The following is a 25,030-nucleotide window of genomic DNA, read 5'->3' as shown; positions in this document are numbered from 1 at the left end:
GCATTTTTTGGATTACATTGATTTTTTTTCTCTTAATTTTATCTTCATGACGTAGAATTTAAGGTAGAAAGAAACATCCTCATTGAGAATATCCTGGTGCCAAATCTGTAGCTGGACTTGAACTAGAATAAATTACGGATCGGTGGTCATGTAAAACATCATTCGATTATATATGTTTTGAATTTTAAACTGGAACAAAAAATCACAAAAAATTGAAGGGGAACACATAATGGTCCTCCGTCAAACTTCAATTATTTTAACAGTGACTTTAAAATTAAAAATTATAGTGCAAATCTCTTGCATGCAAGAATAAGAAATGAGATAAATATTGTCATACTAATCTATTCAGCACTACAGACTTGAAAAAACCCAATGTAAATAAATAAATTAACTGACAGGTAAGAAGCCTGTATAAATTTTAAATTCCTCGGAGCAATGTGAATTTTTGTTTGTGTAATATTGTTTGACGAAAAACCCTTCATAAAATCCCCTTTTCAATATTTCAAATCTACATTAGCTTTTCTTACTATCAGGATATCCAGTTTGATTTTAGAAAATAAATAAATTCACGCATTAACTAATTAGATTTGCATTAATAATATTCATGCTTTTAGGGCAAGGGTCATGAAAAAAGTAGTGCATATGATATGATATCCCACTTTGGAATGGTTTAACTTTTTAAAGTCTTAGCATTCTCCAATAAATACAGAGATAAAAATAGTTTATTTGAAAGCATATTACATGCATTCTATATTTTTTTTTAATTGATTTTAATAAGAATAATTTCAACTGTGATCAATTCAAAGATTTAAAATTTATAAAAATTTTAAGATATTTTGTACAGGGTATGTCTGAATCCACCCCCGGAACAGCTGCTTTTTTTAATTTACGACAAACACGTGGATTGCATTATCTTTGTTGTACTACATACAAGATTTTATTTACTAACAAGATCACTATACATCAGTTAAATAACATAAAAATAGCACAATAACACAATATGTAAAAAACATATATATATATATATATATATATATATATATATATATATATATATATATATATATATATATATATATATATATATATATATATATATATATATATATATTATATTTGAAATGGCTTTAAATGACAACAGTTACACCTGAAATTAAATTCCACTTTTTTTAACTTCCTCTGTTGTCAAGCGTTACCGTACGATATCGACCTTTGCTCTACATACGCATCGTCCGATGTTAATATTTCCTTGAGCGTAGTAATGAATGTGTGAATCCCCCATTCATATCGCACTTCATTGTCGAATTACTTCTAGATCCGAAGCATATGGTTTAAATCTTTCCGGTACTCAAGCTATAAATCTACTAATTGTTTTGGATTTTTGATTTGTATATTTCCGTTTATCTTTTTCTAGGCGACTTGTTGACACGCGTGGTAGCAGTGAGATTTAAATATGGTAATCTTTTTCTTTCATTGTAGATCGCGATCGGGTCATGCTAAATGGAACTGATCTTTGAAAATTAGTGAACGTCAAGTCAACGACCTTTTTCAGACGTTGCAATGCATTTCGACGAACTTCTGAAAGTCTTGGGAGAACTTGGACACTATCAAAAAACGCGTCTTTTCTTAATATGTCTTGTGTCCATCGTGTGTGCCTTCCATGCGATGAATATGGTATTTGTAGGTGCAAACCCAAAGAAACAATGTCAGATTCCGTACAGAAACCTGTCGTCTGCTGGTGTTGAAAATGTGACGTTTGATAGTTGGATTTCCTTCTTGAGGGAAGCAGACGAAGATGCATGTGAAATCTACAAGTCTGACGAAGTTCTTCGCTATGTTACTAACGGGACGTCTACATTCCAGGAACTTTTATCATCCCAAACAAATGTTTCTTTTAGCAAAGAAGAGTGTTCAGATTGGGAATTTTCTCGTGATGTTTACGGACCTACAATTGTAACTCAGGTGAGACATATGTGTACATGTACGTGTAGCATTTTGTATTAATAAATGAGAACAAATTATATAGGCTTACTAAGTTACATGTCTCGTTAATCGTCTGTACATTGTGCACAAAACTTCTATAAATAAACCACAATTAGCTAAGTTTTTAACGTGTGGTATAGTAAGTGTAAGAAAAGTGTTAAGTTAATAGTGCAGTAAATTTAAGTAGGGCGCGTAGGTTTAAAAAAAAATTGAGTGTGTGCCTTTTATTCATATGAAATATAGTAATATGATTGCATAGTATCGCAAAGGATGAAATGTAAGAAATACCAGACGGTAACAGAATATGTGCATCATAGTATTATATTATCCATAGGGACTTTATATACACACATTATGCATTGTACAATCGTATTTGCCGAAACACGTGGTATGATGATGGATACAGCACACACACTTATGCAGTAAACACACTTGCTTCTTTTTAATCGATAATTTTTGTCAGTGTGGAGAAAGTTCTGTTTACGGAATATAATAAAATATTGATCTTTAGTTTAATGAGTTCGTCCGAATCACAGATCTTAATTTAGTATTGATTTTCTCACTATCAGAAATCATGTAGTTCATTCAAGTTCATACTTGAGTCACAGAGCCTTTTCTATTCATATCATGTTTAAAAAAAATATTAGATAAAAAACTAGGTATTTATTGCTTTCTTTTATATTTAGAATTTCTTTCTTACACTTTTAACTAGAAATTACACAGAAAATATAAGAGACCATTATTGCACGTTTCACAGTAACTTTACACGGTTACAAGGTTTATTTCTCAGTCGGTACATGAAAATTGTTAAAGCCAGTAAATTAATGGTTCTGTGATGAAAAAAATCAAATATTTCCTTATTAGAGTGCAGAATCGTAGATTTAAGTATCTTAAAAAGCTTCTAGACCAACCTTGTGCTTTTAATTTAAATACCCAGCAAACAATTTTTACAGAAATAATGAGTATAATATATACATATTGAGAAATACCTGTATTTTATTTCCTCTAATTAATAGACAAGTTCAACAAATCACCTGTCAATGCTCGATTCATATTGAAGAGTTTTCACTTTTGTTAAGGCTGCCTAGCTGTTCAGACATTTTTGAATTTATACGGAGATTCTTAAACACATCAATAACTATTTTTGTTTAATAAAAAAAGAACGTACTTTTTCTTGAGCATTTCAGAAGGAATAAATGGCAACTGAACCGACCTTGGAAAAACTGGATATCTCTCTTTGATTTGAGGGGAATGAGGAAACTAAACCTTATGATTTACAGTATATCTTCCTCTATAGAGAAAGTCTTTTATAATGAATTCATATAAAATTTTATTTTCACAGTTTTACTTAGTCTGCAAGTCAGCATGGCTACGGAGTACTTCCAAAACGTTGTACTTTTTCGGCCGGCTTCTTGGTGCTGTTATATTTGGCCAGCTCTCAGACATGTGAGTAGTTTATTTACAAAGTCTCTCGTGCTATCATCCACAATATCTAAACGCTTTTTAAATACACAAATTAATTTTTATTTCTGAAGGGAAAAATTACTAATTGATTAAGGGAATGAACAGATGAAAGATGATAAAAAGGTTGTTAATACATGTAGACAGAGTGCTTTCAACGAGTACTCGATTAACCGTTTAATCGTCGAACGATGCGAGTATATCGGTTAGTAAAACTGCTATACGGTTACTCGGATCAAAAACATTTACTTGTTAATGTAAAGTCTATGTGCATATAAATGACAAAATGAAAACAAATTTCTTTATATACCGGTACCTATTTTACCGCTTGTGTTGTAGATTTGGTCGCCGTCCTATGTTTTTTGCTGGGTTGCTGATGTTGCTCATTGTGGGTTGTGTTGCTGCCGCCTCTCCGTCCATGTTTGTTTTCATTCCATTCTATATTCTCCAGGGAGCAGCCCAGACCGGGCTTTTCTTGGTTGCTTTTACAATGTGTATGTATATGACCTGTGTATATGGGGTGAATGACCCAGTATAATCAACATAAAATTAATCTTCTTTTTCTTGTGATGTTGTAAATTTTGTATTTACTGCAACCTGGTAAATTCAAAATTTACAACATGTCTCTCTATGAGACTCTCTCACGCGCACACTCACTTTTAATCAATAGCAACAAGTAATATTTAGAAATTCTTGCAAAATACGTTAATTCTAAATTCACTTATTCACATACACTCATGAAGCATCGCATAAATGATTTAACATAGAATGCAGTATACCTCATATAAATTTGCTTATTATTTTTGTAAACATATTTTCAACCTTTGTTAAGCAGGACTCGTAATTTTAAAGCTTTGACTGATAGCCTGGACGACACTCGAGGACAACGTAAACTTTAAGACAAACGACCTATTTTTGATTTCTTCAAGCTATATGAATTAAATGAACTCAAAGATATGGATGTTCAATTTTATCAAAGTGACAACCCTATCAAAGTGTGTCACTTCTGCAGTTGATGAACTCTTGAAATCTGACCAAACAAATCTAAAAATAGGTAAAAGGACAGAAAGGCTATCTTTTCTCTGGGATATCTTATAATAACTAAATATTCTTTGATGGTATCAAACTTAAGATTTAATTCATAGTTAAAAGAATAACGTCAAAGATGAGTATCTTGAGAACAGAATCATTTTCAGGGTGATTCTTACTACCGGGTAATTACAACTGGATTAAAAAAGACGATCAGCAAAAACCATAGTCACATATACATGTAGTATAATTCAAAAACGTGACCTTGAATACTAGCATTACATTACTCTTCAATGGTGACCTTTAAACCAGAAATGAAGGCTAAACTTAAAAATTGTCCTAAAATAAGATAATTTTGGCCCGCTCGGTGTCATTGACCGATAAGATTTCACCCTATACATTCATGATCAATATTTAATTTTTAACATGGATTATGAGAAAGACTAGAGATTTTTCATGTCCAAAACATTTTTTCTGTACTATTTCTTCTAATTAATAAGAAATCAATTAGATAATAAATTTGATCGTATAGTAATAGTTTATGTATCGAAGCATTGAGTTAATTTGTAGTGTTCTCTTTATTCTTGAAGATTTCGATATCTTTAGTTACAAATGACACATCAAATATATTATTCATACTTTACAAATGTAAATTTAGGTTATTGAAGTTAATACTTCATGCACAGTCACTGTACAGAGACAGAGCAAATAGTCAAAATATACCTGAATGTACTTTTAATGTTTATTAAATTCAAATTTAATACATGGATAACAGTACCGGTATATACAATAACTATATATTGGCATATTGAAATATAACTGTAACTTTGACTTAACAAACAATAAAATTTGAAATGAACACTTTTATAATTTATGGTTCTTACTACTTACTATAACATTGATTCAGATAAATATTTTCACTGCATAACAAAAAACACCCATTTCAGAAATAAGATAAATTATGACAGGTACTGAGCTAGTGGGGCCGAGTTACCGTGTACTGGCTGGGTTTCTGATCCAGGGATTTTACAGTATCGGGTACATGGCCTTGTCTGGAATCGCCTACCTCATCTACGACTGGCGATACATCGAACTGGCCATCACCCTACCCGTGGTGCTATTTTCCGTTTATCTATGGTAATCTTACTGTATGTAAAATTATTTCAGTTTCAAAATTTAATTTTAAAAAGTTTAAAATTTGAATTTTCATCAGTATAACCAGTAAAATGCTTAAGATAATATCTGAAACATTTTTATTAATAATTTCAAATTAAAAAGGAAAAATGATGTACAAATTGAAAAGGCGAAAGTGTGTTAAGTTATATTGTGCTTATCTTTCCTACTTGTAGTTGAAGAGTCCAAATAATCATTTTCAATATGATTTCATTGTTGTTAGTGTACTACCAGAGTCTATTCGATGGCTGCTTTCTAAAGGCCGGGAGGAGCAAGCGAAAGAAATTATTAAAAAGGTCGCTAAAACCAACAAAGTCGCCATCACAGAAAGCATGCTGGAGGGACTGGGTGTTTCCAAAGAGAATCCGAAAGACATCCTAGATGATAGGAAGTATACGTTCGTAGACCTCTTTCGACCATTCAAAATGCTGACCCTTTCTCTTAACGTTTGGTTTAACTGGTAGGTATGGGGTAATATGATTGTTTAATACACAGTGTCATATTGCTACTCAAAAGCAAAATATACGTAAAGGGACTATTATGTATAATATGACACCACTAGTAGATTTTGATTAATATTATACCTTAAAAACCATTAAATTCAAATGTAAAGAGGCACTTATTAGGTCTATCTATCTGTTTTAATACTTGCATATCGAGTATTAAAAGAGAAAGACATACTTTTGGATTGCATTTCAAAACTACACAAAACAAATCTGAGAAGAGGGCATAAAACAGGGACCTCTGGAATTTCCAGATGTTGGTTCAGGTGCCCTAGAGGAGAAAGCTTCTCTTGTTGACTGGTCATATCCGCCCAGATCCCTATGCATTAATAAGGTAGTCGGAACATTCCATAGATAGTCATATTCAGTTTAAAACAAAAACCTTTCAATTGTCACGAAATATGTCGGCCAAAATACAACTTAATGGTTCTATTTGCCACCAAGGTCATTATAACGACCATAGAATTTATGAAGATATCTATTTGATATACTACGTATGTTGTTACAATGCATTTTGACAAGAATATATCAGAAAAAGTTTGGCACTTAATTTAATTAGAATTATTCAAATATTGGTATCAGTCAGTTTCGAAGGACAAGATAACGAAAAAATATCAAGCTCAAAAGTCCATAAAATAATAAAAATAGGAGCAGTGCAAACAACGACCTCTAAAATATCAGAGATGGGATCAGGTGCCATGGAGGAGTGAGCATCCCCTGCCGACCAGTCACACCCGCCGTGTGCTCCTTGTCATGATCGGGAAATAGCGGAAAAATCCGTCTCAATTCAGCGTGTAAATAACTGACTTACAATTTGCATGAAAAATGCCAGTCAGCATTTGATTTAATGACAAATTGTATTTGCTGACAAGGTCATTGTATCGACCAAAGATCCTACGAAATGATGTATTTAAATGAGACTGCTGATATTCTAGTTTCATCAACTTGTTTGTCAATAATTTACCTCAATTTAAATAAATTGTACATATGTAGAGCATGCTCTTGCATATGGAATCAAATGAGATATATAAACTCCGCATGCAGGTGATGAAGGTATATTGCTGCATAAGTAAGGGAAGTTGAAGATAGAAAAGTTAAAGTCATCACGTTTATCATAGAGCTTGGTTGTTAGATTACCATTAACGACCATTACTTTTCAAGTAATATATCCAAATAATCCAAATATGAAACAGATGTGTCAGACTCTGTGGTATCTTTTATCTCAAGCTCACCACGATATATTCTATCGACATGAGAATGAAAATACCAATTTTTAATTGACAGTAGGTCGTCGGTATGTTTAAATGTCGAGTTGAAGGCCACAGCAAGTGTTTTCTTTTTTTCACGTATACGTATAAGATTTTGGACAAATTCTGCTTCATATGAATACAAAAAAGGTCTGCTAATAACGGGGCACAATTGGTACCAATGGGTTGTTGGAAGACCTGGTCTCCAAAAAAAAAAAAACACAGAAATAATTGTCAATTTGGATATTAAGTATAAAAAGATTAAAAAACAGTTAACTATAGTTAAGATGTGGGATCAAGTTGGCAACACAGAGATCCTTAAAACTGGATTGTAATTTGCATAAATATTAAATCTTCACATGATGATAATCGGAAACAACTAACAAAATAAAATAAGACTAATTGAACATAACTTAATTGACTTTTACACTTGACAATTCCCTTTTCTAAAGAAAAATTCTTGACATTTCTTTTAAAGGCAAACTTATTTTCAGTATTCAAAACGGTTTAAATTTCTGCTGGTAATATGTTCCATTCTTTGACTCAATTAAAATAAATGATGAAAATTTGCTTAGCATCTGGTACAACAAAATCTACATTTGAGACAGATCTTGTATGAAAACTATTTAAATTTTACCGAAGTAAAAAAATGTTCAGTAAGGTACGAAGGGGCTTTTCCTTGTCAAATATTAAAAACATGGTTGAGTCCAAGCTGAGAGACTCTATCTTGAATATTTAAGGACAGATGATACAAACAAATTTTTTCTTTGGAGAAGACTTAATATCATGTCTCAAGTTTAGAAAAGTGGATAATTCTTAGAATTTTTTCTCCAAAAAATTGGAAAATAAAATAGACTTGGAAAATATTAGTAAAAATTAGCCTATATGATAGTGATGAATTTTCATCATTTTTTTCTCTTCCTAAAAATCACCTGGGTTGTTATTTTTTTCTAAGGTTTATATTGCACTTTTAGCACCAAGGTAACATATTCTGAAATTTGTTTTCACCTGTAAACCTATACTTGGTGTGATTTGTCTATTATTTTTTGGATTTTTATTGAAATATTACTAATATTTTCCAAGTCTATTTCATTTTCCAGTTCTTGGATAAAAAATTCTAAGAATTATGCACTTTTCTAAACTTGTGACATGCTATTAAGTCTCTTCCAAAGAAAAAAAATGTTTGTCATCTGTCCTTAATAAATTTTATTGATTGAGAACTTTATAATTCACAGTTACCTGGGGACCTAGATTCAAGACAAATCGAACCATCTTGTTTTGACAAATATGTAATTTTTTCTTTAAGGTCTAGGAAAGCCCTGCATACCAAGCACAAAATGGTGACTTTAGAATCAACTATCTGTATATAGCCTGCCTCATTAAAAATTGATCGTATTCGGAGTATGGTCTTGAGTATTAAATAAGTTGGTAGTTTGGAAACACCATATGCAAGCGATAGCGGGATATCACTACATAATTAATGAAAGTTGACTTTAAAAAATGTTGAAGTCGTCATGTTTGTCAAACATTTTAATTATTACTTGGCCATTTTTGGCTATCGTCAGTAAAACATCCATATATGAAAGAGATGTAAGAAAATGCAAAAGCAAACTATATTAATTTGATATAATAATATTTACGAAGACATTAAAAAATGTAAAAATAAGAAGAAGAAAGTAGATAAGTAGATGTATTTCTATTAATAAACTTAAATTTCTAAAGTAAAATTTTCACCTATGCGTAGCAAATAGCATAATCCCGTGAAATTCATAAAAAAACTGCAAAATTCATGCATTTCCTCGAATTTTTTGTGGCTAAGTTCTGTTAGGAAAGTTAGTCTTAAAATTTGACATTTAGTGCAGGATATGAATTTGTGGGTTTCTTTTTATCAAGAAAACAGAACAACTTGACACCAACAAAGATTAGTGATTTCAGAGTAATTATATATAAATATTTTAGGAATTGGACCTTATTGAGAGTAAATTACGAAAATGTTTTGGGTTGTTCATAGACACAAGGGTATTCAGCAGGGTGAAAACGATAAATAATTCACCAGGAAATAAAGAGTCACTTCCTTAGGCTAGTCTTACTACCTGTGACTTTCTTATTTACTTTTAAGCTACTTATATTGTAAGCTTTTCTATTATATATGATGTTTTATGGTGTATATTTAACTTTTTTACATATTGCTTTTTACATATGGCTTAGCATTGTTTTTGGCTTAGGTTGGTGAATGCCATGGTGTATTATGGACTGGCCCTGGGGACAGATAACCTGGGAGGTGATCCCTATATTAACTTTATGATAGCAGGGGCTGTCGAGATTCCTGCTTATATTATGTGTGTATTATGTCTAAACCGAATCGGGAGGAAAAAGCCATTGACGGCTACCATGATCTTCGGTGGAATAAGTTGTATAGCATCTGCTTTTATACCAAAAGGTAAGATTTTTCATCTTCGAAGAAGGGAGGGCATATTGCTTTGCTGCTGTCTGTCGGTCGGTCTGTCGACTTAGTTTCCTTTCATTTTCTTCGCAACCATTACACATACTGAAATGAAATTTGGTATACAGATATATCTCATAAATATCTAGGCCAAGTTTTGTTTTGGGCACGATCGCACCATTTTTAACAGAGTTATGGCCCTTGGACTTAGAATAATTTCAATTATTTGCAGTTTCCGTTCATTTTCTTTGCAACCGTTGCACGTACTGAAATGAAATTTGGTATACTGATATATTACATGAATATCTAGGTCAAGTTTTGTTTTGGATACAATCGCGCCATTTTTGACAGAGTTATGCCCCTTGGACTTACATTTGCAGTTTCCGTTAATTTTCTTTGCAACCGTTGCACATACTGAAATGAAATTTAGCGTACAGATTTATCAGAGGTATATCTAGGCCAAGTTCTGTTTTGGGTACGATTGCACCATTTTTGACAGAGTTATGTCCCTTGGACTTAGAAAAATTCCAATTATTTGCAGTTTCCGTTCATTTTCTTTGCAGAGGTTGCACATACTGATATAAAATTTGATGTACAGGTTTATCAGATAAATATCTTGGTCAAGTTCTGTTTTGGGTATAATCGCGCCGTTTTTGACAGAGTTATGCCCTTTTTGACTTAGAAAAATTCCAATATGGGGGGAGGGGGGCATAAGTGTTTTACAAACATCTCTTGTTTTATAATTTAATTTATAAATACTTGTATCTAATCAAAATAAGCAAGACTTATTCTTCAGATTCTTTATCATTTTTTTATTTCACAGGTTGTAATCTGAAAATGGTCTATTTTTTAAAATATATATTTAACACATTTTGAAATAAAAGAAATTATGTTAATTTGCTTGGATAAGGAAGAGAAAATATGAATGTAAGGTCAGACGATACGTTCCTTAAATATCTGTTTTGTATATCTTCATAATGTATGAAAAAATTACAAAATATTTATTACTTTTTGGTTTCTAAACCGGTTTCTAATTGTTTTTAAAAATTGAAACACCAAAAATGTTATTTTGCCAAACTAAGTTATTTTCCCTAAAGGATTATATAAGAAATGCCATCCTCTTATATCTTGCACAAATGCCTGGTAAGGTACCTCAGATGTGAGTAAACATGTTAAAGTAGTAATTCTTCAATGACAAAATCTTGGAAAAAATTATATATAATTGAGGAAGATCTCGTCTGTCCTTAACAAATTTTTTTTTTTGAAAGATCTGGTTCCGCTAAAAGTGACGTTGGCAATGTTAGGGAAGTTCGGTATAACAGCATCATACGCTATAATATACCTAATGGCAGCTGAAGTATTTCCAACAGTAGTTAGGTAAGCAAGATTTAATCATAACTTCTAAAATATAAGCTTAATACAGAACAATTTAACTTATTTTGAAATTAATATTGTTCCTACCATTGTTTGTTTATCCCAATAATCTTCAACAACTAGAAACAAGTTGGTAGAACAAACTAAATTAGAAAAAAATATTACCTAAATATTATATTTTGTACTCAGGATTTTTCATAAATATCTGTTACAGAAATATTGGTATGGGTATCTCCTCAATGTCTGCCCGTATTGGGGGAATGTTAGCACCACAGATTTTAGAGCTAGGGGTCTTTTGGGCCCCACTGCCCCTTCTCTTGTTCGGCGCCCTGTCAGCTGTAGCTGGGCTTCTAGCACTAATACTTCCGGAAACAAACGGAAGACCTCTTCCACAGACAATTGATGACATCTTATATCCGGATAAACTGTAAGTCACATGATTATTTATGGCTTTGACGTCTTACTTCTGGATAAACTTAAGTCACGTGATAATTTGTATCGATGCCATCTTACATCTAGTTAATCTGAAAGTCACAGTTATTATTTAATATATTATAATAATATGTAGTAGCATAATGTATAAATTATAATGATCAAAATTTTAATATTTGAATCAATGCTCCTAAGATCGTGCCGTTCTCTTTTCAGAAAACATCGAGATGATATGACTTTGGAAATAAAACAGAGCGAAAAGAAAGACTTGGAAGAAAGAGTATGATGGATTTTGCAATGCCCCCTTATTTGCTCAGTGTCATTCCAGGATTAAAAATATATTTTTTAAGATTTAATGAATATTTTCTTATGTGCAATGTTATAAATTATTATACACTATATTGAAAAATGTTTTTCAGTCGATTTGCCTATAAGAATATATGAATATTTTTATTTTAAAAGCAGCAAGCAATACATATATTTGCATTTATGCGACCCTCTGACGATGCCAAAATAATTTGTTCAGATATTTTACATTTTTCCATATTTTTGCTTTAAAAATATCTAGAACAGTACATTTTTGAGTAGATGTAATCGTACTTTCATTTACCTTTAAACAATGTTTACAATGATTTTAATGTCGAGGAAATAAATATAATAATTTCAGTCAGCAAACTGTTTTCTTATTTATCAAATGGTAACAGAAAATCTCCATTAACCTGTCAATTAAAGATTGACGTTTAAAATAAAACAACAAAAATGGAAAATAAAAGTAAAATTTTCTTGTACAAATATAGATATAGAAAATAATTAACAGTTGTTCAAGTTTAAATATTTACTTATTGATATGATTTTTGTATCATGCTCATTTATATTATTTCCCTAAACCTGAATTGAAGAGGCAATCATAACAGTTATGAATACATGTATCTCTGATATTCAACATCTGTTAATTGTGTAAACACAGACAAAAGTGTTTGTAAAAAAAATATTAGTTGAAAACACGTTTAATTATCTTATGAAAGAAATCTTAAATTTTAAATTCCTGATCAATTTATCAGATAATACATTATGTATGATTATTTAAATTCTAGTGATTGATGATCAAAGTTTAGTTATTGAGATGAATCTCTTTTAATAACAGTTTAATGATTATTTGTCCTAAAACTTCTTTATAAAGGTATATATAACAAGAATGCATCCTCTGGCTTTAAAAATGGAATCGACGACGATAGAGATCTTTGGCAGCTCTTTGAAAAAAATTAAGTGCGTATTTATTGCACACAAAAAATAGTGCGCTGTTCGAGTATTAATTTTACCATATGATTTCAAATTATACATAAGAACGTGTTCCTATCAATTCTTTCACTACATCTTACCATACCAAAACGACTGTTCAAATAGGCAACATTTTTAATGGTCTTAATCCCAGACCCAGGTGAATTTTGGGAAACGTTTTATTGTTGAAGTAGAAAAAGACTATATTAGGAACACACGATTAGTAAAAAATGACAATGATGTTTTAGGTAAATTGAGAAATAAATCAAGATAAATTCGCACGTTTTTGCGCAATATGCACTTTTCAAGTGGGTGGTTTTATACCTCTCCTGTCGTCAATCTTCTTTCAGTCTAGCGAGCTGCAGATCTGTAGGTCCGATTCGAGATCGTTTACTCCACAGTCAGAGTTTTGTCAAGAAAATAGGACTCTTCTTTAAAGTAATTGACAGAAAAAATAGGAAAAACCCCTTTCCTACTGGGTCCGTTTTTCTTAGTGTTCAAAGAGTTTTTTTTCATAAAATCTGTACAGTTTGATAACATTCAGAGATGAATTTTTTGGTACACAGAATTATTTATTAAAAAGATTCACCCCATTTAAGACGTATGTACGTAATAGTTTCCTTGTTATGTATCGGGTAAGTATTTATCGCCTCTACATCACGTTCACACGAATGTTTATTCCTTTTAAATATTAAACAAAAATAATAAGAAAAGAGATTTCAAATAAGCACGAGTTATAGAACATTCCTTGCCCTTTTCACATTTTTGCTACGCAGGAATGACATAATTGAAGGAGGTATATTCCTTTGAAGCAGTGTTTATTAATATAAATCTACATGAGAAGAAAAGAATGCTTGTGGTGGCCTTCAGTTCGACATTAAAATATAGATGACGTTTTATCAATTAACAATAGGTATTTCCACTCATATATCGACTTAACGTATGAATAAAAAACAATATATGAATTGAAATAAAAGACACTAGAGAGTGTGGCATTTGGCATTGTATGACAAACGAAATGACTTCATCTTTTCCATTGCAACTTTCCTTAATTGTGTGGAAACATTCCATTTTCACCTGCACATGGTGTCCCAACATATTTGCTACTCAAGAGTACTAGTATCCTCTGAGTACGAACAGTTTTGAAACGGAAGCAGGCTAAATACACGTAAGTTGATGTTGCGAGGACCTCAACAGCTTCGTTTTAAGTCAGTTTTTCGTAATACTTTGGACATTATAATGACCTTTATATGATGTGTTTCATAAACATTGTTAGGCCTTTGTGTTTATGCTAGTTCTGCTATACATCAAGTAGGAATCACAGCGGGCATGGCCGGTCAACAGGGGATGCTTACTCCTACTTGGCACCTTATTGTTTATGAAATATTCACAAATTTGTATTGTTTGTTGTGTTGAGAAAATCGGTCGTGGTTCGTTATTATCACCTTTTTATTTCCTTTTGCTAATACTTTAAGAGGTCCTCTCTGCTCTGGATTTCTATTGTTTAAGGACAGACGATACGTTCCTCAATGATATACATATTTTCCCCCAAGATATTGCCATTTAAGTACCGGGTATTGCGACTTCAACCTGTTTACTCACAAAAAATAAGTATTACCAGGCATTTGTGCAATTTACCAGAGGTATGCATATCCTATATAATATTGTACTTCTGAGAAAAAATTATTTGCCAAAATAAAATTTTATAGTGTTTTGATTTCTTAAAACAATTATAATATAGAAACTGCTTTAGAAAACAGAAAGAACTTGAAATATTGAATATTTTCCCCACATTATGAAGATATACAAAACAGATATTTTAGGAACGTATCGCGTGACCTTAAATCGACTAATAAGCTTGATATCTGTTCGTTCTCTCCATGTTTCACGTATAATTTTGCAACTGTTGGCCGGTGTAATCTGTGACGACCTTTGGAAAACATTTTTATAAAATTCTATTAATCTCGTGAAAACATCTTTATTGGAAGAGACATAATTTTAAAATTACAAGGAAAGCCATACAAGGACCAAATGTATGCCTGCACAACCACACCTTCAATGGCCATGGTTCGTAAATGGTCATAATTCATCCCACTGTTTTCTGTGAATGCAAAGAAAGGAATACAGCCTTTTCAAAAAAAAATCTGTTAAAAAGTGTGAATACAGTTAACAGGATTTCAGAAAGTAATGTCGCAACTGCTAAAATTTCTTTGATGATAAAATTTTACCAAAATCGGCCATATTTATACCCCAGGCTAGTTTAGTTCGTGCCTCAAAACATTTTTTTGAAATATGAAGCTAAACACAACATCGTTTTTTATGTTACAAATTTGTTTGGACATTACATTTCAGTGCAAGCGCTTTTGTTATCAGCATACCGGTATCTTTTTGACTTCTCAGTTGATCTTTTTCAATAATCTTTCCTGTCATTTTTCCACAAACTTCATCGCTGATTTCATGTTTTGTAATTATTGGAACTTTGTCGAAATAAGACTCCGAAATTCATTCCTTTTTGCTTAATAACATTCTAATAGAATATTGATCATATCTGAATAAATTTTAGGGCAAAAGGGCAAAATTTGATGGAGAAATTAATACCGGGTATATAAAGTTTTTCTGAACTTTCCACTAAAAAAGTTTTATGGCAATTGTGACACTACCCTCAATAAGTTTTATGTAGGGTTGCATCCATTAATCATGATCACAATAAGCAACAGATTGTAGGGGTACCTAGTCCTCTAAAACTATATTTACAAAGATATTTTCAATGTATTTCAATGTATTTTACTTATACATCAAATTTTATGTCAACATCTGTAACACTTTTATTATGTAGACAATTATGAAAGGAAAAATTGATAAAAGAACGTCTACTGTTTAAAACATAGTCGTGTGTGCAATAAGTGCTTTAGAAGAATATAAAGAGTATATAATGCATTTTAATCTTTTCTTTACTGCTATTTTCATAAAAATCATCAATTTTGAGAGGCTGTGGAAAGAAAATCATTATCCATTTAAATTAACATACATCAATACCTGTAAAATAATAAATCTTGATTTTAGAACATGAAAGGGAAGAGTACCCCTTTGTAAAAAAAAAAATCATGATGAATTTTTAAAGATTTTGTACACTGAATGAAATAAACTGGTGGAATCACCTCTAAAGTACCATTTAGACGATTTTTATTACTTTTTGGTTATGACAGGTCACAAATAAATCAAAAACTGATCATGAGAGATATGTTTGGCAAATAATACACTGTACAAAAGATAATCAGCCAATGTTTATCTAAGGGAAAACGTTATTTTACTGAATGGTGTTACCCCCTAAGCATGAAAAGTTCTTCTGTCCACACCTGGTCAACTTAAAGTACAGAAACAATATTGTCAGTTGTAAAGAGGACATACAGATGTTTTTCATCACTACTGTCATTAAAATTTTGAGAGCAGTTTATTCAATTATAGACGCAAAAACATGATTTAATTAGAATGCATAACAGACATCAAATATGTTAAAATAATAAAAATCAAACGTTTATCTCTTCATCTCTACTTCTAATAAACTGCTATATCTATCATTTGTCTCATTAGATATGACTGCAAACACAGGTCACGAACAGAGCTTAAATTCTAAATAAAATAAAAGTATGAATCACTTAATATTGTACATGTAATATGATGAAAAGCGAACACTAACTTTCACGACCACAAGTCCATTTCAACAAAGCAAATCAGGAGTAGAACAAAAAAAATAAAGGTCTAAACCATTAAGGCTGGGATCAGGTGTCATGGAAGAGTGAGCATCCCCTGCCGACTAATCACGCCCGCTGTGTGCCCCTTGCTATGATCGGGATACGTAAACATGCAAATATTTGTCTTTTTAGATAAAGATTCAGTATCTTTTATTTCAGAAAAACATAAAGATGTATTTCCTGTACAACTCGATAATATCTGAAAAAATTTTGATTTAGTGTTCAGACAGACATTAAAAGGTGAAAAAGTTAGAATAACACAAACAAAAGAAATCTCACTATTGTAGATCACAATATTTTCATGACGCATCGCTAAAAAGACATTTGTTAGAAACACAATTTTTAAAAATTAATTTTGATATTGTTGTACATAAACTATTGTATTATTTCAAGAATTGCAAATTGTTTGAAACAAATTGTTTGATGAATAGCATTTAAAGAGGCACAGGAAAACTATTTAGAGGTATTTTCCTTAATGTAGAAACCTCATACAAACTTTTATAATCTTAACTTTAAATTTTTGGATATCAATGAAATCAAAACGCTAAATCAAATCACATTTGGTAATATGGACACAGTAAAAAAACCTATCAATAATAAAATCAAAAGCGAATATTTATTACAGAAGTAATGTCCTCAAATTGCAGGAAATCGCCTTATTAAATACTTTAAAACAACTATTATTCGCTTCAATTCTTTAGTCTTTGATAAAAAATTATGGAAACTATCAATTTTTATGTTTTGATATTACATGAACGAATGAAATTAAAACTTTTTTCAAAACATTTAAAAGAAACATAAATATTCCAAATGCACAATGAAAGTTTGTTGGTGCATCAACTAAGGGTAATTTGCCATATATACTTACCCAGTATGTAATTCAAATACATAGGTCTTTACGATGTAACAAATGTCTTCTACCAATTCTAAGTTCACTCAAGGATTATTCTAAAAAGCACTTAACAAGCGTTATGCAAGAATAATTTGGAGAATGTTTTGTATTCAATGATAATAATGACATTTACATTGTACTATGTAAATGTAATTATTAATATTATCATTGTATATAAGTACATATAAATTAGTCTGTTTACTAACTGCGTACTTTCTGTAAATATGTTAAACATATTAAGATGATACTTCAGTGCAAAAAGAACATGTTCATTCGTTTTCTTTCATTCTAATTTATACCAAATATTAAGATTTCAAATTTACATGATAACGATTTTAATGTTTTATTATATATCTATAAACTCATTTCACACGTCAAACTGCGAATTTCATTTATAACGCATATAATATAAGACTAAAAATCACACGCATGTTATGTATAAGACTCCAAAGTGCGATGGTGAAGCTAAAATGCGATGGTCACGCCGAAGTCCGATGGCTTTTTTCCTATGAGACGCGTTGCGCTAAAGTGCGATGAACTGACACGCCAAAGTCTGATGGTGTGGAGAAACAATTAACGTTTATGACGTCACAATAATTTGACGTCCATCACTGACGCCGTTAAAAAGCGTATAGTTGTTACACACTTTTCGAACGATTAGGGTTAGTTTCGAACCTATCTGAGAGATTAGGGTTTACTTAGTTTTGGCATAATGATATTTATTTATACTTATTTAAATTTGAGACTATGGTCTGGCGCGGCATTGAGGTTTAGCGCAGTGGTACTATGACCTGGTAAACGTTAACTGATTTCAGCACCATCAGACTTTGGCGTGTCAGACCATTGGGGATTGGCACAGACCATCGGACTTTGGCGTGACCATCGGACTTTGGAGTCCCATCGCTCTTTGGAGTCCTAGATATATATTGCAAAAAGTTACTTATATAGGCAGTACCTGCTGTCCAATCCTGTGATGTTTATTCATAATAAAACACTGTTTAAATTAAAAGTGACTTATAAGTCCGATGGATCGGGTGTTTTACGTGAATATATGGAGAAAACAAACAGTATTCAAGTTCCAAAGTCCAATTAACAATACAAAACAGGAGCAGAACAAATACGGACATCCAAAACATCAGAGGTGGGATCAGGTGTCATGGAGGTATCAAAGAACTTACGAAATGATGACTTTAAACGAGACTGCTGATATTCTTGTTTCGTCAACTTGTTTGTCAATTATTTACCTCGTTTTAGAAATTGTACATACGTAGAGCATGCTCTTGCGTATCGAATCAACTGAGGGGTATAAACTCCTACATATAAACACTACAAAATAATTTTGTTAAAAGCATTGTTACAACGCACTTTGAAAAATTACGCACTTTGAAAAAAATTTTCAAAGTGCGTTAAAATTTGGGACCAAGCTAACGCACTTTGAAAAAAATATTTTTTTTTCAAAGTGCGTTAATATCGACCATATTAACGCACTTTGAAAAAAAATGTAAAGATTGATCAATTTTCCTTCAAATAATCGGTATGATAAAAAACAAATTCTGCTTTTATAATTTTTTCATAATAAAGTCAAAGTAGGACCTGAGATATTGACGTTTTAAATATTTAAGGTTTTGATAAGATAAAAGGGAAAATGAAAGGGTCTTGAAAAAAAGACTGACGATTGTTTAAGTTCATTAATTCGTTTCTTCTTTTTTTTAATTCTAGTCTTTGATAAGTAGATGTAAAGGTGTATAGGGGGCACTAACAGACGACAGCTTCAAGCAACTTAGCTTTATCATAATAAAAAGGGGCCAATTTGATTGTTCAAAACTATGAAAATTCTTTCTCTCTCATACGTTTTACTGTACTTAAAAATTTCTTGTTTTCATCTGTTTTAATTAACTCATTTATTATTGAAAATTTTCAACGTCATACCAGTTAGGTAAATACATAATTATATGAATGCTTTGAGTATAGCATAGACATCGAGACTGGGCGAAGGGCCAGGGGAGGGGATTTTAAGCCCCCCACTTATTTTGGAAAGATATATACATCGTATAAGCATTGAAAATGCAGCGTACCCTTTTTAGGTTTATTGCTCCCCTCCCCAATTTGTTACCGACACCTATGTATTGGAAAGATAAAGATTTGGACTGAGGGATCTTATACCCGTCTTCTCCTCTTTTCGACAGGAGTTAAATCAATTCATTTTTGACGTTATGATTAGGCTTAGTTTTTTGAAAGATAGATAAGTAAAATAACAAATAAAATCTTTCCATGACTAAAATATGATTTTTTTTCAAAGTGCGTTAAGTGTCTCCATGGTAAAATATATTGATGTAGAATCTTAACGCACTTTGAAAATTTTTTTCAAAGTGCGTTGAGTTGGTCCCAAATTTAACGCACTTTGAAAAATTTTTTCAAAGTGCGTTGATATTGTCCCAATTTTAACGCACTTTGAAAAAATTTTTCAAAGTGCGTAATTTTTTCAAAGTGCGTTGCCACAAAGCATTCTTTCAAAAAATGATTTTGGTTTTTTTTCTGTGATAAATTTTCGGTAAACTGTATTCATAGCACATTCTTTCTTGGATTTTGTCCGTTTGTTTATTACATCTATGCTCTTTTAAATATAAACAATTACATTTATCAAAAAATTTATCAAAAACTAATATAGAATCCAAATGTAAAAAAAATTGTTTTTTGTTATATCCTTGATCATATCTGAACTATATTTAAATGTAAGTAAGTTACTTTATTTTTGGAATAGCGCTATAACAATTTCAGTGATACAATAGAATGAGAAGTTACAATTCCTTAAATCTACATACCGACTATTTTCACTTTATGACCAGACACCAAGTGTATGGCAGACATTTTGATAGGTAGTAAATGGTTTTCCATATAAGTGTCCTTGAAAATATAACAAACAAAATCTTTCAAAATACTTTTCAGTATTCAAAGAAAGAAGGATTTACTTTTTGTAGACCACTGTTTTTAAAGATGTATGTCATAGATCAAATGTTATTTTTTTTAAACACAAGTCAGGCAATAAAGAATTTGAAAATACGAGTAGAATTCGTACTTTGGTCTTGATTTTAAGTTAAATGTATTTTAAAAAACCCAAAATTTAAATCTATTTCCCCTAAAATAGAAAAATCAATTTTTATTTTAAATAAAAACAGTCAAACCATTCGAAAAATTGGCCTCATGAATGTGGGCATAAATGAATTCCTTTTGTTGATAACATAATTGTTCGTTAAAAGAAATTGGTATTCTTGCAAAAATACCAATTATTTGGACTATATACAGTATTTTTGTTGAAGACATTGAACATTTCAATTTTTTCTAACGTTTTTCTTATAAACGTTTATTCTTATCATTAATATTTTGTAGCATTGGTCCTTTTTTTCATTGTCGAATTCAATCATAATCACAAAAGTGTCAATATTTATATTTTTACGCTCTGTTTGGTTTTCAGCTTGAAATGTTTTTGATTGGTTTTCACTTGGTATGCAATTGCACATCAGTGTTTCTTAGAATAACTGAATATACAGAGATACACTGAGATAAAAATAAAGACTATCATTTCTATTTAGACTTTTCAATGAAACTTAAAATTGAAGGCAATAGTTTTTACTAAATTGTAAACAGTAAAATTATTCCATATTTCATAATTGAATTCTTTTTAATCAATCGCTCTTTAATAATTTCATAAAAGGATTTTTTTTTTAGATAATATGGCTGTAATTTTTAACGTTTCTAGCATTTACAAATGCAATTTTTTTCTAATCCAAATAACTGTTTTTTGTGATATTTTTGAACAAAGGTAAGTCATTTTTATAAAATCAAATAAAAATAATTATGTGAATAAATAAATAAATAAATAAATAAAATGAAATTAATTACTGAGATACTAGTCATGTAGTCTAATATTTTTGAAATATATCCTTTGCGACAAAACATTTAAACTTAAAAAAAATGAAAGAAGACGCATTACCATTCAGAAAAAATAAATCATTCTTGTAATTAATATTATACCAAAGGGAAGTTAAGTAATAAATATAATGATATTTAATCATTTTCATCACTGCGCACCAGGTGCGAATAAGAAACATGTGAATAATATTTCGAATTGAAGACGTTTCTTAAGGAAGGCCCACACTTTTACGGATCCGGTTCTAAATTTACACATCAATATAAAATTCTGATTTTCACTTTTCTATTGATATAAATCTTTTTGGGTGATTAAAAATGATTTAGCAAGTATATTTTTGTTTATTAAATATGAAGCATTTAATATACATTATTTATGGAAATTAACACTTTGCACTCTGTCCATAAGATCTTTATGTCATTTACTACGTACACAGACACAAAATTCTTAATTGCTTTTATGGACCTAAATCTTTTTAATTTTCTTTTAAGCAAACTAACCTGAGATTTATTCTTATTGATTTAGAGCCTATATCATCCATTTAATTTTTATTTTTAAAAATTTTGCATTGAATAATTGAAAAAATTTATATTCCAAAAATGGGGGTATACGTCTTCAAAAGACTGTTTTGTTAAAATTCTCTGGTCAACCATAATAAAGTAGCTGTTTTTGTTAACATTAGATATGATTCTTAATAGTTTTGAAGAAAAAATGGCATCTAAACATTTTGGATTTTGAGAAAAAATAAAAATAAAGATATTTTAAGATTTTTTTTCTGAAAGACGTGGACAGATTCAACATGTTTTCCAATAAAGATTTCAAATATTCTCTTGGCAAATGAATATTTTTGATCTTCATAAGTTTTAACATAAATTTGATGTGATTAGGTGCATAACTAAGAGAAATATGACATCACACTTTTTTATGTTCAATTTTGGCTTTTGAGTGTTTAGGGGTATGTGCGCTGAGACATGTTGTATGAAAATTAACCTGCAAAAATACGTCTTTTATGGGTGTTTTAATAACTATATTCAAATTGAAAAATTATCAGTTTGACAGAAAATTCTGAAAGTATGGACCTATCTTAAATACACAATAGGAGGTAACAGAACAAACCGAACTGAAACAACTCATTATAGACAAGAAAAGACAGGATAAATAATGTGGAAAATACGTAAATGAAAGACAAAATGAAATCATTGTAAGTATGATATTACTGCATGTTCGCTTTAGGTGGTATAACTAATTGTAGAAACAGTAACTATATGAATTTACATGTGTAATGACCTTAATTATATACCGTCAGTACACGTTGTTAGATTATGGAATACCAAATTCGTATCTAAATATTTCATCATCTTCGAAAAAAAGTCTTATTCATCTCAGTTTTATTAGAGAGCATTTCAAAATTACCATTTCTTGTGCTGGTAATTGATCATGTACGAAATAAATAGAGGTCTCAAACCTCTATTCAAACAATACTAAAAAGGAGAAAAGCAAACGCAGGCCTTTAAAACATTAAAGGTGAGATCAAGTGCCATAGAGTAGTGATCATCTCCTGCCGAAGTGCCACAATCGCTTTGTGCTTCTTGTCCAGATCGGGAAAATGTTATATAATTTAGTGTGCATAAAATTAAATAATGAGATTTCGATCGAAGCTGTTGGTATCATTATTTCATTAACTAGCTATACTCGTTTAAGAAATTGTTCATACTTAGAGCATGCTTTTAAATATCCAATCCACTGAGAGACGTTAACCCCATAGAGCAGGAAGCTTACAATTGAAAAGCTAAAGTTTTAGCATATATTATAAAGCTTGGTTACGTCTTTTTCTACTAAAATAACCGCACATGAAACAGATGTGTCCGACTCTGTGGTATCGTTTATTTCAAGCAGAGAATTCTAACAGATTTTGGAAGACTTGATCCCCAAAAGTACATAGATACATTTACTGGCAATTAGAAACTCAAGCATTTTTTAATATTATCTTCAGCGTACTAGTGTGTACAATAAATAATTTTAAAGAAAATGATTACATTGTCATTGATGAATGCAGATTATCAATGATAAGGTAAGTAAATTTTCATTGAAAAGGCAATTGTCTGTGATATCAAAAAGTCTGGACGTAAAATTTATCGTGGGGAATACCGGTAGATGTATAAAGTGTTGAAAGGTCGTACATTCTGATGTTATTGACAAAAGTAAAAGTATTTCAAAGTAAAAAAAGTTCTTTGGAGTTATTTTTTTTTAAAACATATTTAATCTGATTTACACCTCTTCTGTAATATGTTGTTGTATAGCCATTTTCCTTCAATTTTTATCCTCCTTATGAGGAGTAAAGAAGAGGCTCCATATAAAGATATAAAAAATGATTTCTAAATTTTAAAATCCAAAATATATTCAATTTTTTCTTGTTGCCAAAAATATTTCAAACTGACATATGATTTTGAAGAATATTTCCTCAGAGGTATCAGGGGATGAAATTGAAATGAATTGAAATGTTTGACTCCCTCATCGTTGATAATATTCCTGTAGATTTGATATTAATAAAATTGAGCACCTGTAAACTGTGTTGTAATTGTGTCCCTTTATTACCCAACCTATTTTTTCGTGTTATGCGTACATTGCTCAATCAATTTTCAATCGAGGTGGGCAAATTTTTTTTGAGTACATTTTACCACACTTACAATCTGATTAAAATCAGATCCTTTGATCCGCTCACATAGATCGCTACACAAGGATCTGAAGAAACCCCATTCGGGGTCATCTCCTGGTGACCTTTGAATTATCCAATCAAATGTTTACTTTGGAGAATTGGAAAGTATCTCGGAATTCAGTTACAGAAGGGAAAGGGCATATGATTTTGGAAAAATCGTGATTTTCTGTAGCCTGTAAGAGAAGGGCCACAGTCTTTTCTGAAATAATATAATAAGTACTTGCTTAAATTGTCTTGTTTTTTAGCTCTTTGTTTTGTATAATATATCTTCTGCAGATTTGATATCTAATAAAATTGAGTTTTCCTGTAAACTGTGTTGTAATTGTGTCCTCTCTGATTGGTCAAAATTTTCATGAATATTTTTATGAGAAAGGTCACATTGACTCAATCAATTTTCAGATCCTTGTGTAGCGATGGGCAAATTTTTTTTGAGTACATTTTACCACACTTATGAAGTCCTTACAGATCATGATCGTGTTTATTTAATCAACTGGGGGACAAAACTAACATATGCAGGATGTGATTGTATTTGCTATATGAAGCCATCACGTTTATCACGAAGTTTAGTTATTAGTTTGTCATGTATTTCTTTCTCTAGTAAACTTCTGATTATGATAGAGAGTTATCAACCAATGGGTGTCTTTGATGTACAATAGGATGGATATTAGAAGGTACGCTCAAAATCCAATTTAACAATGAAAGCAGAGCAAACACACATCCCTGAAATCAGATGCCACGAGGGATTACCTACGGTAAGCACAAAAATCAACATTTGTATTAGTAGTTTATAATGATATATTATAAACTATATTATATGAT

At 30.9% G+C, this 25,030-nt stretch overlaps 1 protein-coding gene across 1 annotated transcript; it reads left to right on the top strand.

Annotated features, from left to right (window-relative positions):
* Window positions 1-1,402: 1,402 nt before the first annotated feature.
* On the top strand, window positions 1,403-12,320 carry LOC134247883 (organic cation transporter protein-like). Its single transcript, XM_062730281.1, has 9 exons — window positions 1,403-1,962; window positions 3,326-3,429; window positions 3,784-3,938; window positions 5,442-5,610; window positions 5,870-6,106; window positions 9,622-9,836; window positions 11,108-11,216; window positions 11,428-11,640; window positions 11,862-12,320. The coding sequence occupies exons 1-9, from the start codon at window positions 1,561-1,563 to the stop codon at window positions 11,929-11,931; spliced, it is 1,674 nt and encodes a 557-aa protein (XP_062586265.1). The 5' UTR covers window positions 1,403-1,560; the 3' UTR covers window positions 11,932-12,320.
* The last annotated feature ends 12,710 nt before the right edge of the window (window positions 12,321-25,030 follow it).

This window comes from Saccostrea cucullata, unplaced genomic scaffold (genome assembly GCF_032062105.1).
Source record: "Saccostrea cucullata isolate Sc308-1 unplaced genomic scaffold, CSIRO_AGI_Scuc_v1 ctg120, whole genome shotgun sequence".
Lineage (NCBI taxonomy): Eukaryota > Metazoa > Mollusca > Bivalvia > Ostreida > Ostreidae > Saccostrea > Saccostrea cuccullata.
The sequence above is the reverse complement of the archived record's forward strand: the minus strand, read 5'-3'. Positions and strand labels throughout refer to the sequence as shown.